This window comes from Panicum hallii, chromosome 7 (assembly GCF_002211085.1).
Source record: "Panicum hallii strain FIL2 chromosome 7, PHallii_v3.1, whole genome shotgun sequence".
Lineage (NCBI taxonomy): Eukaryota > Viridiplantae > Streptophyta > Magnoliopsida > Poales > Poaceae > Panicum > Panicum hallii.
Genome location: NC_038048.1, coordinates 45,536,715 through 45,553,386, shown reverse-complemented (window position 1 = coordinate 45,553,386; position 16,672 = coordinate 45,536,715). Strand labels below are relative to the sequence as shown.

Sequence of the window (16,672 nt, the reverse complement as noted above, 5' to 3'; positions counted from 1 at the left end):
GATTCCTGTAGTAGAAGAGACAAAACCACTTATTTATGGAATCACTGAAATTAATGATGGCATCCTGAACGAGAAAGCAGCTTTCTTCTAAGGAAATTGCAACTTATGGACTGTACCTTTGCCCCTTATGGTTTGTGACAGAGGTAACTTTCCAATGACTTTGCATGTTACTTTGTAATTCCAGGGTCTTGAAAGGTTCTGCAAATAGCTATAGTCATATGTTTCTGAGCGCATAGATTGCAATCATACAAGCAGCACTTTGATTGGTAAATATTACTCATTTTTCTCTTATGCTGAATGAATGCAGTATTTATCGAATGCAGCGCTTGCAAGAACTAGTGTTGCGAGTACTACTGTACTGTCTTCAACTTCGGGACTCTTCACTCTTTTCATTGGTGTTTTACTTGGACAAGACTCCATAAATCCTGCAAAAATTATTGCTGTTTTCATTAGCATGGCTGGGTGTCGTTTATGACAACTATGGGCCAGACTTGGGCATCTGATGAATCAGAAGTAGGCAAATCTGGGTGAGTGATTTACTCTCAGCCAACTCTTTTATTCTGATAATCACAATAGATTTAACCAGAAGTGGGCTATTCATGAGTGCGTGATGATGTATAACATTAGACTTACTATTCTTATAAAATCCTTGGCCTTGATTACTGGTAGTGCTCAGTTGGTTGACTGCAACTGCTTTGCCTTTCAAGTTACATATCATTTTGATGTCTGCAATCTGCATCACTTGAAGAGATAACATGATACAAAAACAAATATTAACTCTGTGGAGGGGCATTCATTGTTTTTTAAACTGCATTTCCTTGCTTCTGAATGTAAGTTATACAAATGCAGGGATACACAGAGGAACTCTTTCTAGGTGATATGTTTTGGTCTTATGTCAGCGATCTCATATGGTCTTTTTACTGGTAGGTTATTTTACTTGTCTGCTTTATTTGCAGCTGTTATTTTATGAATTTACTACCTAATTATTTCAATATTATTCCAGTGCTTCTCAAAAATTTTTGTGGAGAGGAAGGAGAAAAGGTCGATGTCCAAAAACTGTTTGGCTATCTTGGACTTTTAGTCTTGTTGCTCTCTGGTGGCTTGGTAATACTTCCCTTTTCCAAATTAATATAACTGAAGTATACAAATTCGAAATATATATTCACATGAAATTTCTTAATTCTGTGCCTGTATTTCATGGTTGATTTATCCTAAAGTTTGTCATTATTATGTTTCTGTTTCAGTCTGGCCATTAACAGCACTAGGCATTGAACCAAAGTTTTCAATGCCCCACTCAGCTAAAGTTGATGAAGTGGTGGTGGCAAATGGCCTAATCGGAAGTGTATTATCAGACTACTTCTGGTACGTGTTAAAGAACAAATGTATTTTTATATTATTCCATACTTGTGGTAATTGTGGGAGTTCCTTCGTCAGGCTCTTTCTGTTGTTTGGACTACTCCCTTGGTGGCCACCTTAGCATGTCTCTCACAATTCCACTAGCAATGGTTGCTGATATGATCATTCATGGCCGCCACTATTCAGCAGTTTATATTCTTGGATCTGTCCAGGTATCAATATCCAGCACCTCAGTATTTTTTATCTGGATTTTATGTCAAATATCTACCACAATAACTGATTTAAACTGCATTAAACGTTTTTCTTTACAGACCCTTGTGTTGTTAACTTATTTTTTGCCATCCATGTTCAATTCTGTGTGCCTCTTTACCGTTGCAGCTCATTGCATGCATTTGTCATTTGATTTACCATTACCATGTGATTTGTTTTTTTGGCAGGTGTTTTCAGGCTTCGTTATTGCAAACCTCGCAGATCGCTTTTCACGTTCTCTAGGGCTATAGCTTCATGAATAAAACAGGTTCTTACAAGAGTGTAAATGTGGAAGGTCAAAGCTTGGGTTGGTTAGGCAAAGGCTCCAGAAAACTCTGGTCTCTAGTTTCATGTGGATTGGGAAATACCAGTAGCACCTCTTTTCCCTTTGCCCTACGGGGATGGTGAATTTTGCCGCGATGAATAGTGAAAGCCAGCAGATCAAGAAAGATACAGTATGTTGTAGCAACCCTTCACAACTGTAAATTCTCTCACTACAGAGCGCTTGTCGATGTATATACGTGGTTCTTGGCCATGTCCAGACTCTGCATTCTTGCAAATGCCGTGTGCCTTGATTCCTTCTCGATTTGTGCTCATGGCACAAAATACTCTTATTATGCACAAGTCGTGCACTTATATGTGGAAAAAAAGTAAAGACTGAACATGGACATAGCACAAATAATGAATTGGGAAAAAAGAATTACATGTTGACAAAAAAATGAATTAACAAGGTGTCCTGTACAGTACCCCTGTTGGAGTCAACCCGGACTGACTTGCCGATTCGGGTGGAAAAAATGACTTGCTGCTGCATAGGAAATGTCAAAGGTGAAGTCTGAACTCAAGTGGAAGTAACTTGCAGCTTCACTAGCAATCAAAGTCAACTCCCCTCTTGTTGTCGGAGCGAGACGCGGTAGACCGCGAACGCGGCGGTCTGATCGGGGTAGCGGAGCAACGGCCTGGTGACCCTGTCGACCTCGGCCACCTCGAAGCCATGCTCCCGCAGCACGTCCATGCAGTCCTGCACGCTGTCCCGCACCTCGCTCGCCGCCCACCCCACCGTGCCGCCGCCGGCACCGTCCCGCCACAGGCCGCGCAGCGTGGCCGCCATCGCCGGCATGTCAACCGGGTCGTAGAACACGTCCGACATGAGCACCACGTCCACCCGCAGCTGGTGCTCGAGCTGGTCGCCCCACCGGAGCTCGCGCACGTCAGCCTGCGCGGAGGTGAGACCGTTGGCCTCCGCGTTGGCCCTGAGGCCCGGAAGCAGCGCCCGCACGTCCGTGAGCACGCAGCGAGCGGCGCCGAGGCAGGCGACGGCCGCGATGCCCGGGAGGCCCGTGCCGCCGGCGCCGAGCTCGAGGACGGTGGCGCCCCGGAGCCGGAGCCGCGCGGAGTCGTCGTCGGCGAGGTGGGAGGCGAGGACGAGGGAGGAGTCCCAGAGCCAGGAGCCGGTGAGCACGCGGCCGGTGGCCGGGTCGTGCGTGCCGTCGCGCTCGACCACGGCCATGGCGCGCCCGGCCACGGCTACGTGCAGGCCGCCCATTTCCTCGCGCGCGCGCCGCGCGGCTGCCATCGTGCCGGTCTTATGTGCTTCGATCTCACCTGCCGCTCTGCTCCTACGCATGCAATGCAGGTCGCTAATCTCTATCCATGGCAGGTCGCTAATCTTACAATACTATTTTTTGGGGGCGATGAAGGCTTGGTCGTGCATTCTTTTAATTTGCCAATTTGATTGTCTCATTCAGGCTCAACCGACCGACCCACTGAAGCGTCCCCCTCATCAGGGAAGACCTAAAAGTATTACTTTATCAGTCCCAGGAGGCTGATAACACTTTTATTACATCAGATGGTACATTACCGTACAACTCTTCGCGGTAATGGGCAGTGAAGCGCCACTATCGCGAGGATTACAACAAAGCCCATACTACTACACTAACTACAAACAGGGGATCATCAGAGTCTTGCGCCATGCGGAGCTCCAACGGTGACCTCACCCACAGGCAAGACTGGGTGCAGGACGGAACCCTACTCGACGTCTTCGGAAATATAGTCGGGATCTTCCACTGTAAAAGTAAGAATGGGGTGAGTACGAACGTACTCAGCAAGTCCAATCACACCCACGGAGGGGGACATAACAGGATTAAATGCACAGGATAATCCAAGGATAAAGTTACGGTTCTTTTGCGGAAACACAATTGTATGCAGGGGTTTGTTTTAAAAGCATTTTTCAAAACCAGTTTTCCAGTACCAAGGGGCACGCGATGTTGATCCACACGGACCCAAGTTCCAAACCGCTACCGGACTCCCCGTCCGCCGTAGCACACGGCACAATCGCCGGATACTTTCCAAACAACTTACACCAGCTCAACCATTCCCAGAGAGAAACACTAGTTATGTGACCACACCGTAACTTGCCCAGTACCGTGGGCACGGCTATTCGAATAGATTTTAACTCTGCAGAGGTGTGCAACTTTACCCACAGGTGGGGTACCACAGCACGAACACCTTAGTGCCGGTGCAGATCCCATCGAAGCCCTTCCCCACCTTAGCTAGACCTGACTAGCCACCACGGGTTCCATCAAGGGGTCATTCGACCTGTCACCGAGGTTTAACCGGGGCATAAGTCACACAGAGCTTATCCCGTCTCCTTGATCACCCGTTGCTCCCAGCCCTCCTGATGGCTATCAGACCAGCCAGTGGGGTTAGGCCAAGCCGTTGCCCATACAACGGTCAAGTGGTTTGCACGACAGGAAACTAGGTGAGATGACACATCAACTCGGTCCTTAGGGGTGACAAGATGGATATCTCCCATCCACGCTCAATCACACCGGTACGAGCACACCAACGGCAATTCACACAGAAATGCCATCCATCTCGTCTAACTCGCTTTTTAAAAACCACGCTTTATCCCTTCCACACGCACACACACTTTCTTTGCAAAATCAAATGGTCAAGGTATGGTTATAATAAGTAAGGTGGCTATCCTACCATGTTTTCGGCACGCAAAACCATGCGATTTTATAAAACAGGCCTCTGGGTTGTGTTTATGAAAACTAGGACAGAAACATGCATCAAAGGGTGGAGTTGAACTTGCCATCGTCAAGTCCTTGCGGGAAGTCCTGATCGAAGCACTGTCCTTCGGGTTCGGGGTCGCAGAACTGGTCCTCGTTCTCTTGATCGCAGTCGGGACCTTCCTCGTTCACTCCGTCTCCTAAGACGTAAGCAAACAGGCACACGATCAAGCGAACGAACTAAAAGCTTTTACCGATAGGCTTGAATCGGAAATAATTTAGTTACGGAGGTAGGGGCAATATTTTTGGGTAATTTCTGTATAGCATGCTTAGAACTGTACTAGAAAGGGCGTGGTAAAGTTTCAGGTCAATCAGAGGTCGTTTCGCACATAAAATGACGAGGTAAAGGAAGGTCTATGGGTTAAACAGGGTTACCGGGGGCTCATTTGCAAGTTTCTGTAAAGAGGGAGGGCTTATTTGTAAATCCTAGAAATATTAGGGGGCAGTGAAAAGTGTGAGGGGTCTATTTGGAAATAATAATATAGGGTGGAGGGATTGGATTTGAAAAGAAATAGTAACCAGGGGCTTTTCTGCGAGTTTTACAAAGGTGGGAGGGCTCTTAACAAAATGGGAAAAAGGGGAGGGGCTAAGGGCAAAATTGCCCCTTCTTCTTCCTCCCCTCACCCGTGAAACAGAGGAGGGAGGGGGAGCTCGGGCCGGCCCCAAATCCGGCGGCCTAGGGGCTCGGGCGGCTCGGGCACATGGGGGAAAAGGGAGAGGGGAGCGAGGGGGTCCCGTTCCTACCCTCTCCTTGGGCGGGGGCGGCGCGTAGCGGCGGCGCGGCGGAGGGGGCGGCGGCGGCCGGTGGTGCGGCACGGGCGGCGGCGGTGGGGGTGCGGGGAGGAGCAGGAGGCGGCGGGGCAGCTGTGGGGGGGTGAGGGCTGCGCGGTGGCCAATTTATAGGCGGCCGACGGTGGGGGAATAGGAGGGACACCCGGCGGCTCCACGGGCGGCCATTAATGGCGCCCGTGGCTTGCGGCGGGGGCGCGGCCGCGCACGTGGGGGGGCCGGGCGGTGGTGTGCGGCACAGGGGAGGCGCGGGCGGCGAGGCGGCACAGCGGGCGGGCAGGGCGGCGGCGTGTGCGCCACGGCGGCCGTGCGGCCGCGCGCGTGCGCCAGCGACGGGCGGCACGGCGGGCGGCGCGGCACGTGGTGCACGCGCGGGTACAGGGCTGGGCACAGGCGCGCGCGCACGCGCGAGGAGAGGGGGCCGGTGGCCGGCGCGGCGGGTGCGGCCAGGCACGCGCGCGGGAGCAGGGCTCGGGAGCGGGGAACAGGGAGGAAGAAAGAAGGAGGGAGAAGGGAGAAAAGGTAAAAAAGAAGAGAAAAGAAAAGGGGAAAAAGGTGGAGAAGGAAAAAGGGAAAATAGGAAAAAGGAGAAAGGAAAAAAAAAAGAAAAAGGGGAAGGAAATAATGAAAAAGGGAGGGATTGACGCGCGCCGGCGGGATTCGCGGCGGCGACCGCGCGGCGGAACTCGCGGTGGTGACCGCGGCTGGTCGGCCCCGCGCGCGCGGCGTTCGCGCGCGGAACGAGGGAAAAAAAAATGGCGTGACTGCGGTTGGATTCGGTTGCCGGTTTCGGGTCTCGGAAAAATTAGGGTTTCAGGGGGGTTTTAGGGTTTTGGCGAAACGAAGATTTAGCGCGTAAACCCCGGGTTAGTTTTTCGGGATGTCACAAACCTACCCCACTTAAAATGAATCTCGTCCTCGAGATTCGGCTGGCTCCTAAACAGGTGGGGAAACTCCTTCTTCAGGGCATCTTCAAGTTCCCATGTCGCTTCTTCCACCCCATGCCTACTCCACTGAACTCTGCAAATCCGCACTTCGGAGTTCCTCGTTCTTCTGGTGACAGTGTCCAAAATTTTTATCGGTATTTCCTGGTATCGCAGATCCGGCTGTAGGTCTATTGCTTCTATTGGTACATGTTCTTCCTCGGGTACTCTCAAACACCTTCTCAATTGCGAGACATGAAATACCGGGTGTACGTCCGACATCTCTTCCGGCAGTTGCAACCGATATGCTACGGCTCCGACTTTCTTTAGGACTTGGTACGGCCCGATGTATCGAGGGGCTAATTTTCCTTGCACTTGAAATCTTCGCGTCCCTCGAATAGGCGAGACCTTGAGATAAACAAACTCGCCTGGGTTAAAACTTATTTCTCGCCTTTTCTTGTCCGCGTAGTTCTTTTGCCGGGACTGAGCTGCTTTCAGTTTCTCGCGGATCTCCGCTACTTTTTCTTCTGCCTCTTTTATAAAGTCGGGTCCTTCTAGGGCACGTTCTCCTACTTCCGACCACATTAGGGGAGTTTTGCACTTTCTACCATAGAGGGCTTCGAACGGGGACATGCCTAGGCTGGCTTGGTAACTGTTGTTATACGAGAATTCCGCATACGGCAAACTTTGTTCCCAATCTTTTCCGTAGGTTAGAACACATGCTCTCAGCATGTCTTCTAGAATCTGATTCACCCTCTCGGTTTGACCATCCGTCTGCGGGTGATAAGCCGAGCTGAAGTCCAGCTTTGTACCCATGGATCGGTGCAAGCTTTTCCAAAACCTAGAGGTGAATTGGGTCCCTCTGTCTGAGACAATCCTACTAGGCACTCCATGTAGCTTTACTATGTTTTCTATATAGAGTTTGCCAGCTTCTCTCCACCGTAATTGGTTCGTACTGGTATGAAATGAGCCGATTTAGTGAGTCGATCCACAATTACCCATATGGAATCGTGTCCCTTCTGTGTTCGGGGTAATCCCACTACAAAGTCCATCCCTATCTCATCCCACTTCCATACCGGAATAGGCAAGGGTTGCAACAATCCTGCCGGCTTTTGATGTTCGGCCTTGATCCTTTGGCAGGTATCACAATGCGCCACAAATCGCGCGATATCCGCTTTCATTCCACTCCACCAATATTTTTGCCTTATGTCCATATACATTTTGGTGGATCCTGGGTGGATGGAGTAGGCCGAGTTATGGGCTTCGTCCATAATTATCTGCCGGAAGTCTCCATTCTGGGGCACACAAATCCTATCCTCGTACCATAATGTTCCCTTATCGTCCACTCTAAAACCTGGCGCTTTGTTTTCTCCAGTTTGCTTGCAGATCTTTACTAACTCCTGATCCGAGCTTTGAGCCTCTCTAATTCTATCCTCTAGGGTTGATTGGACGCTTAACACATGGCTGGGACCTCGAGGAACAATGTGCACATTTAATCGTGCCATTTCCTCGCGCAGGTTGTCATCCTTGGGCCCATAGGATTTCCGGCTTAAGGCGTCGGCTACCACATTCGCTTTCCCGGGGTGATAATGGATTTCCAAATTATAGTCCTTGACTAACTCTAACCATCTCCTTTGTCTTAAGTTCAAATCTGGCTGGGTGAAGATGTATTTCAAACTCTTATGGTCAGTGTAAATCTCACACTTATTCCCAATCAAGTAATGCCTCCAAATCTTGAGAGCATGTACTACGGCTGCTAATTCCAAGTCATGGGTCGGGTAATTCTGCTCATGAGTCCTGAGTTGGCGGGAAGCATATGCAACGACTTTTCCATCTTGCATCAGAACACACCCTAATCCTTGTCGGGATGCATCACAATAAATGACAAAATCCCGATGAATGTCCGGTAGGGTTAACACTGGGGCGGTTGTCAACCTTTGCTTTAGTTCCTGAAAGCTTCTCTCACAAGATTCCGTCCAAGCGAACTTCTTCTCCTTTTTAAGGAGTTCTGTCATGGGTCGAGCTATCTTAGAGAATCCCTCGATAAATCTCCGATAGTACCCGGCTAACCCAAGGAAGCTCCTGATTTCACTGACGTTAGTTGGTCGCTGCCAATTGGAGATGGCTTCGACCTTCTCTGGGTCCACTGCTACACCTTCCGCAGTCAGAATGTGACCAAGAAAAGCTACTCTCTCCAGCCAGAATTCACACTTGCTGAACTTGGCATATAACCTATGTGCCCTCAGCTTTTCCAATACTACCCGCAGATGTTGCTCATGTTCCTGAATACTCTTAGAGTAGATAAGTATGTCATCGATAAAGACTACGACAAACTTATCCAGCTCATCCATAAATACTTTGTTCATGAGGTTCATAAAATAGGCAGGGGCATTGGTTAGTCCGAAGGACATTACGGTGAACTCAAACTGCCCGTAGCGGGTGACAAAAGCCGTTTTGGGGATGTCACTTTCTCTAATCTTGAGCTGGAAATACCCTGACCTTAGATCGATCTTGGAGAAGTACTTGGCTCCCTTTAGCTGATCGAACAGGTCATCAATCCTGGGAAGAGGGTACTTGTTCTTAATGGTAACCTCATTCAGTGCCCGGTAATCTACACATAACCACATACTCCCATCCTTCTTCTTGACAAACAGCACTGGGGCTCCCCACGGCGACGAGCTTGGTCTAATGAAGCCAATTCGTTGCAGTTCTTCTAGTTGCTTCTTTAACTCTGTCAACTCAGAGGCCGCCATCCTATAGGGTCTCTTGGCTATAGGGGATGTTCCGGGGATAAGGTCTATGACGAACTCTATATCCCTGTCTGGCGGCATACCAGGGAGCTCTTCGGGGAACACGTCTGGGTATTCGTCTACTACCGGGACTCCTTCTAAGGGCTTGGCTTCCATGCTGCACATCATTGGGTCAAACTTACTATCTCGGGTATGGCAGATCACTTGTATTCCTTCGGGGTTTGTCAGGTGTACCACTTTGTCAGTGCAGCCTATGAGACCATTGTGTCGGCTTAACCAATCCATTCCAAGGATCACGTCTATTCCCCCAGGCTTAAGTACTACCAAATCTGCTAGAAAGTCTACCCCACTTAAATTGATCCTTACCCGTGGACAACCTAGTTGACACTTGATGTCGCCTCCAGGCGTCCGGGTTAATAGGGGTGTTTTTAGTAGTACTGTAGGTATTTCGTGTTTCTCCACATAGCTCGAGGATATAAACGAGTGTGATGCTCCAGAATCAAATAATACTGTCGCCAGAGCTGAGTTGACTAAGTACTCACCGAGCACTACGCCTTGGGCTTCTTGAGCCTCCTGCGCGTCGATGTGGTTGACGCGGGCTCGTCCAAATGGTTGCTGCTTCCCCTGCTGGCTGCCGTCGTTGTTGCGGACGGGCACTCGGTTGGCACCGGTCAGGGCTGGTCTGGGCCCATTCACTGTGTTGGAGAAGGCTGACGTGGCCGGCTTATTCTTGGCGTAGGGGCAATTGGCGATGAAGTGCCCCGTCTCTCGGCAGTTGAAACAGGCCCTAACATTGTTGTTGTCGGAGGCGGCCAGACTTGTGTTGCTCTGCGGGGCCCTCATGGTATTCTGACTCTTGGGCTGTGCTTCAGAGGCTCGTGATCCAGTCACTTGGGACTGAGTCCTATACTGCATTGGGGCCTGGGATCTTGGTGCAGTGTAGTTGGAGTTCCTCGACTTTTGGAAGCGGTCCTGCTGGCGAGCCTTACTTTCCAAGAATTTGCGTTTGTTATCCTTTCTTTCTTCGGCCTTGGCCCTTTCTGTGAGAATGGCCTTGTTCATCAGAGTGTTGAAGTCCGGATAGATCTGGGGAGTAAGCAAGGTCCGGAGCTCTGGGCTTAGCCCCTTCTTGAACATGTCTTGCTTTTTGTCGTCGTCGTTCACCTCTTCCGGCGCATACCTGGCCAATTCTATGAACCGGTGGGTGTATTCTTCCACCGTCATACTCCCTTGTTGTAGTGCGCGGAATTCATCCGCCTTGCGTTTCATGGTGGCCGAAGGAATGTGGTAGCGGCGGAATTCCCTTACGAATTCTCCCCAGGTGATGGGAGAGGCGTCTTCGGCTGCGGCACAATAGTTTTCCCACCAAGATAATGCTGTTCCGGTGAGCTGGTGGGCTGCCAGAAGGACTTTATCCCGGTCCTGGCATTCGAATGGTTCGAGCTTCCTCTGAATTACTCGCAACCAGTCGTCAGCATCCAACGGGTTGCAGGATCCGGCGAAGGTTGGTGGCTTGGTCCTTAGAAAGGCCGTCAGTTTGTCATTCATATTCTGCCCTCGCGGCTGCCGGTTAATGAGGGCATTCGCCAGAGTTTCCAGTATGAGGGTTTGGTTATGGATGATCTGTGCCAGGTCTCCGAGAGGTGGGGGTGGCGGTAGTTGTTCTCCTTCTTGACTTCCCCCTCGGTTCTGGCTTACTTCTTGCTCTTCTTGGGGAAGATCGGGCTGTGCTCCGACACTAGCGGCTACGGGGTTCCGGCCACGGGAGGCCCTCGCGACGTTCCGGGGGGTCACCTGTTGATTGGGTAAATCGGGGTTACGATTTTGTGATGGTTAAGGTGTTTAATTTGTATATATAAGGCAGAATCTACCTTCTGCCGATATCTATATAAATAAGCAGCACACAACACACCAGCACACGACATCACAAGCAACAAGCACCAACTATTTTATTAAGCAGGGAGGGTACAACTTAGGGGTACGACTAAGTCTCGTGCTACTCGGCCAGGGTCTTGCAAAAGGGCACGTCTTAAACAGAAAGGCTGGGGCATCACTGGGATGGCGTCGATCATTCTACTTGCGTGGTGTGTCTTCTTCCGGGGCGGACAGGGTGAGAGGTTCTCGCTCGCCGTCTTCTGGGCTCCCATCGGTCAGGGGTTGCATTGCCGCATCCCCTTCGTCGGTGGCAGCAGAACTTCCAGGATTCTCGGGTGGGGCTCGTGTGCTCCCAAAGAGTGATCCCCACCCTATGACGGGTGTCCCGAGTAAAACGTGGTCTTCCCCTATCGCCGGGACTGGCGTCCCACTTTGGGTCCAATCTTGCATACGCCGGTCTCGGGCCTGCCTGAGGCTCTCTTGGGCGACTGCTTCGCTACTGACCGCGGCTGCGGCTCTTGCCTCGGCATGGGCGGCTCGGATCTGCTGTATCCTCACCGCGAGCTCTGCTTGCTCGGCTCGATGGGTCTGCTCCCTTAGAAGGTTGGCTTGCTCATCAAAGAGTTGGTCCAGGGCGGCTAGGTAAGTGGCCACTTGGTACAGGGGGCCTTCTTCGTGGCGTCGTCGCTCCAGGTTTCTCATACGTGCTTCCCAGACTGGGGTTCTGATCGCCGGCGGGAAGAACTTCGCTGGCGTGGGGGCGAGGTGTTCTTCGAAGATCCGGCACAAATAACGGAGCGCTTTCCTGACGGCCAAGGGGTAGGTGTCTTGGTGTCTAAACCCTGTGGTGGTCGCCCGCCAGGGCTGGATGTCGGGGTAGCGGTTGCTCCTGGCGATGACCAGGATCACCCTGCAGCGAAGGGTACCATGGTGTTCGTACTCTCGGCTGTAGTACCTTGGGCGTTCCGTAACGCCAAGGCCTTCCAGGGTGTTGATCAAGAGGCTGGGGAATCCAGGTGCAGCTTGGCAATCGCCCTGAGTCCATCCTTCCTCAGCCATCTGAAACAGAAACAGGGTAAACAATCTGGTACAGGTGCAATGGGAGTAGATGATACTTATTATTACAACAAGGGTGGTACAGTTTGCGTAGACATTAGGTAGGGTTTTAGCTAGGGGTGCTAATCCTATCATGGGGATTCTTCCTCGGTCCTGATAGAGCGCTTCTTTATTGGAAGGAACCGATCCATCTCGTTTTCGGTCTGAGTACCCTTATCCCAATGGGTTTCCATGGGTTCTTCTTCTTCTTCATCGATCCATCCACCTATTCCGTTACGGTTCTCGTATTCTTGCATCTGGGCTTGGAGGGCGGCTAAGGAATACTCGGCGCTTGCGGCTCTTGTCCGTTGTTCCTCCAGCTCCTGGGTTAATTTTTCAATCCCATGGATTAGCTGCTTCAGTTGTGCCGCCTGTTCGCGGTAGAGTGCATCCAAGCCAGTGAGGTAGATGGACAGGTGGGAAACCGTGTCTTCCAGGTCTTCTTCTTCTCGTCCAAGTCCCCTCATTCGGGCAATCCAAGTGCGCCCTCTTCCCTCAGCGGGTGGGAAAAATCCTATAGGAGTCCGCTGAAGGTGGTGCCTGTAGAGCACACGCAGTCGTCGCAAGGCTTTACGAGCGGCCTTTCGATAGGTGTCGGGGAAGCGGAAACCAGTGGTGGAGACGAACCAAGGGTCCACATCAGGGTAGCGGGTGCTTTTCTCCACAAAAACCATTACGTCGCACCGAAGGGTGCCTCCGGCGATGTACTCACGGTAGGCATACTCCGGTGGTTCCATAACCCCGACGCGTTCCAGGCTGAGCAATAGTAACTTGGGTTGACCGGGCTCTGCGTGGCAGATTCCGCTAACCCATCCATTGCCAGCCATCTGGAACAAGGCAAAGACCAGTGGTGAGTGCTTGTGCAGAAAGTTTCTAAACCGGGACAAGTTCTAGGGCCTAAAAAGTGGTCTCGCTCCTAGGGTCACGTCCTACGGCCAGCCTACGGCTCTGATACCACCTGAAGCGTCCCCCTCATCAGGGAAGACCTAAAAGTGTTACTTTATCAGTCCCAGGAGGCTGATAACACTTTTATTACATCAGATGGTATATTACCGTATAACTCTTCGCGGTAATGGGCAGTGAAGCGCCACTATCGCGAGGATTACAACAAAATCCCATACTACTACACTAACTACAAACAGGGGATCATCAGAGTCTTGCGCCATGCGGAGCTCCAACGGTGACCTCACCCACAGGCAAGACTGGGTGCAGGACGGAACCCTACTCGACGTCTTCGGGAATATAGTCGGGATCTTCCACTGTAAAAGTAAGAATGGGGTGAGTACGAACGTACTCAGCAAGTCCAATCACACCCACGGAGGGGGACATAACAGGATTAAATGCACAGGATAATCCAAGGATAAAGTTACGGTTCTTTTGCGGAAACACAATTGTATGCAGGGGTTTGTTTTAAAAGCATTTTTCAAAACCAGTTTTCCAGTACCAAGGGGCACGCGATGTTGATCCACACGGACCCAAGTTCCAAACCGCTACCGGACTCCCCGTCCGCCGTAGCACACGGCACAATCGCCGGATACTTTCCAAACAACTTACACCAGCTCAACCATTCCCAGAGAGAAACACTAGTTATGTGACCACACCGTAACTTGCCCAGTACCGTGGGCACGGCTATTCGAATAGATTTTAACTCTGCAGAGGTGTGCAACTTTACCCACAGGTGGGGTACCACAGCACGAACACCTTAGTGCCGGTGCAGATCCCATCGAAGCCCTTCCCCACCTTAGCTAGACCTGACTAGCCACCACGGGTTCCATCAAGGGGTCATTCGACCTGTCACCGAGGTTTAACCGGGGCATAAGTCACACAGAGCTTATCCCGTCTCCTTGATCACCCGTTGCTCCCAGCCCTCCTGATGGCTATCAGACCAGCCAGTGGGGTTAGGCCAAGCCGTTGCCCATACAACGGTCAAGTGGTTTGCACGACAGGAAACTAGGTGAGATGACACATCAACTCGGTCCTTAGGGGTGACAAGATGGATATCTCCCATCCACGCTCAATCACACCGGTACGAGCACACCAACGGCAATTCACACAGAAATGCCATCCATCTCGTCTAACTCGCTTTTCAAAAACCACGCTTTATCCCTTCCCACACGCACACACACTTTCTTTGCAAAATCAAATGGTCAAGGTATGGTTATAATAAGTAAGGTGGCTATCCTACCATGTTTTCGGCACGCAAAACCATGCGATTTTATAAAACAGGCCTCTGGGTTGTGTTTATGAAAACTAGGACAGAAACATGCATCAAAGGGTGGAGTTGAACTTGCCATCGTCAAGTCCTTGCGGGAAGTCCTGATCGAAGCACTGTCCTTCGGGTTCGGGGTCGCAGAACTGGTCCTCGTTCTCTTGATCGCAGTCGGGACCTTCCTCGTTCACTCCGTCTCCTAAGACGTAAGCAAACAGGCACACGATCAAGCGAACGAACTAAAAGCTTTTACCGATAGGCTTGAATCGGAAATAATTTAGTTACGGAGGTAGGGGCAATATTTTTGGGTAATTTCTGTATAGCGTGCTTAGAACTGTACTAGAAAGGGCGTGGTAAAGTTTCAGGTCAATCAGAGGTCGTTTCGCACATAAAATGACGAGGTAAAGGAAGGTCTATGGGTTAAACAGGGTTACCGGGGGCTCATTTGCAAGTTTCTGTAAAGAGGGAGGGCTTATTTGTAAATCCTAGAAATATTAGGGGGCAGTGAAAAGTGTGAGGGGTCTATTTGGAAATAATAATATAGGGTGGAGGGATTGGATTTGAAAAGAAATAGTAACCAGGGGCTTTTCTGCGAGTTTTACAAAGGTGGGAGGGCTCTTAACAAAATGGGAAAAAGGGGAGGGGCTAAGGGCAAAATTGCCCCTTCTTCTTCCTCCCCTCACCCGTGAAACAGAGGAGGGAGGGGGAGCTCGGGCCGGCCCCAAATCCGGCGGCCTAGGGGCTCGGGCGGCTCGGGCACATGGGGGAAAAGGGAGAGGGGAGCGAGGGGGTCCCGTTCCTACCCTCTCCTTGGGCGGGGGCGGCGCGTAGCGGCGGCGCGGCGGAGGGGGCGGCGGCGGCCGGTGGTGCGGCACGGGGCGGCGGCGGTGGGAGTGCGGGGAGGAGCAGGAGGCGGCGGGGCAGCTGTGGGGGGTGAGGGCTGCGCGGTGGCCAATTTATAGGCGGCCGACGGTGGGGGAATAGGAGGGACGGCCGGCGGCTCCACGGGCGGCCATTAATGGCGCCCGTGGCTTGCGGCGGGGGCGCGGCCGCGCACGTGGGGGGGCCGGGCGGTGGTGTGCGGCACAGGGGAGGCGCGGGCGGCGAGGCGGCACAGCGGGCGGGCAGGGCGGCGGCGTGTGCGCCACGGCGGCCGTGCGGCCGCGCGCGTGCGCCAGCGACGGGCGGCACGGCGGGCGGCGCGGCACGTGGTGCACGCGCGGGTACAGGGCTGGGCACAGGCGCGCGCGCACGCGCGAGGAGAGGGGGCCGGTGGCCGGCGCGGCGGGTGCGGCCAGGCACGCGCGCGGGAGCAGGGCTCGGGAGCGGGGAACAGGGAGGAAGAAAGAAGGAGGGAGAAGGGAGAAAAGGTAAAAGAAGAAGAGAAAAGAAAAGGGGAAAAAGGTGGAGAAGGAAAAAGGGAAAATAGGAAAAAGGAGAAAGGAAAAAAAAAGAAAAAGGGGAAGGAAATAATGAAAAAGGGAGGGATTGACGCGCGCCGGCGGGATTCGCGGCGGCGACCGCGCGGCGGAACTCGCGGTGGTGACCGCGGCTGGTCGGCCACGCGCGCGCGGCGTTCGCGCGCGGAACGAGGGAAAAAAAATGGCGTGACTGCGGTTGGATTCGGTTGCCGGTTTCGGGTCTCGGAAAAATTAGGGTTTCAGGGGGGTTTTAGGGTTTTGGCGAAACGAAGATTTAGCGCGTAAACCCCGGGTTAGTTTTTCGGGATGTCACACCCACGGACGTAGTATGTAAACTTTTGGGCAGCTGGTGGTTGGCTGACTTGGTGCCTGACTTTTTTGGTTTTTCTCAGGCGACTAATCTCAACTGCTAGATCTTGATTGGACGAACGTGATTTCTTCTTCCACCTTCAGACGGTACTGCTCGTCTTCTTCGTTTGCTCGCGATTTTCTCCCGTGAAGCCCCCGCTCCGCCCGCCTCCGCCCGCTTCCGACGGCATCCTGCCGTCGAATTCACACCCGCCGCCTGCCACCGCTCTAACGCAGCTCCGCCGGGCCATCATTGTGCCTCCCCCGCCCCGGTACTGCCCACCGGTTGTTCACCGCCACCCGCGGCCGGCGGCGCGCCGCCTCTCCGCTCCGCCTGCAACCCATTGCCTCTGCCATTCCAACCATATGACCCGGAAACCATTCGAAGCCCGGGAAGCCGATCTGGAACTGGCAACCCCCCGCCACTAATTGGAACACCGGCGGCCAGGAAGATTTGCCATCGCCTGAAATTTCTCTTGTTTTCAGGCACTTGAAGCGGAGGAAGCGTGTTGATGTAGTGCCGAGAAGGAGACAGGAGTGGCTGCAAGACACCAACAAGCGGCAGCCAGGACATGGCTGGCAGCAC

The 16,672-nt window shown here is 52.3% G+C and overlaps 1 protein-coding gene and 1 pseudogene across 1 annotated transcript; one reads left to right on the top strand and one right to left on the bottom strand.

Moving 5' to 3' along the window:
- The first annotated feature begins 1 nt into the window (after window position 1).
- LOC112900885 lies at window positions 2–1,856 on the top strand (annotated as a pseudogene).
- A 491-nt stretch (window positions 1,857–2,347) lies between these two features.
- Window positions 2,348–3,179, bottom strand: LOC112898795 (protein-lysine methyltransferase METTL21C-like). The gene has a single exon (XM_025967082.1). The coding sequence runs from the start codon at window positions 3,176–3,178 to the stop codon at window positions 2,483–2,485; it is 696 nt and encodes a 231-aa protein (XP_025822867.1). The 5' UTR covers window position 3,179; the 3' UTR covers window positions 2,348–2,482.
- Window positions 3,180–16,672: the final 13,493 nt, after the last annotated feature.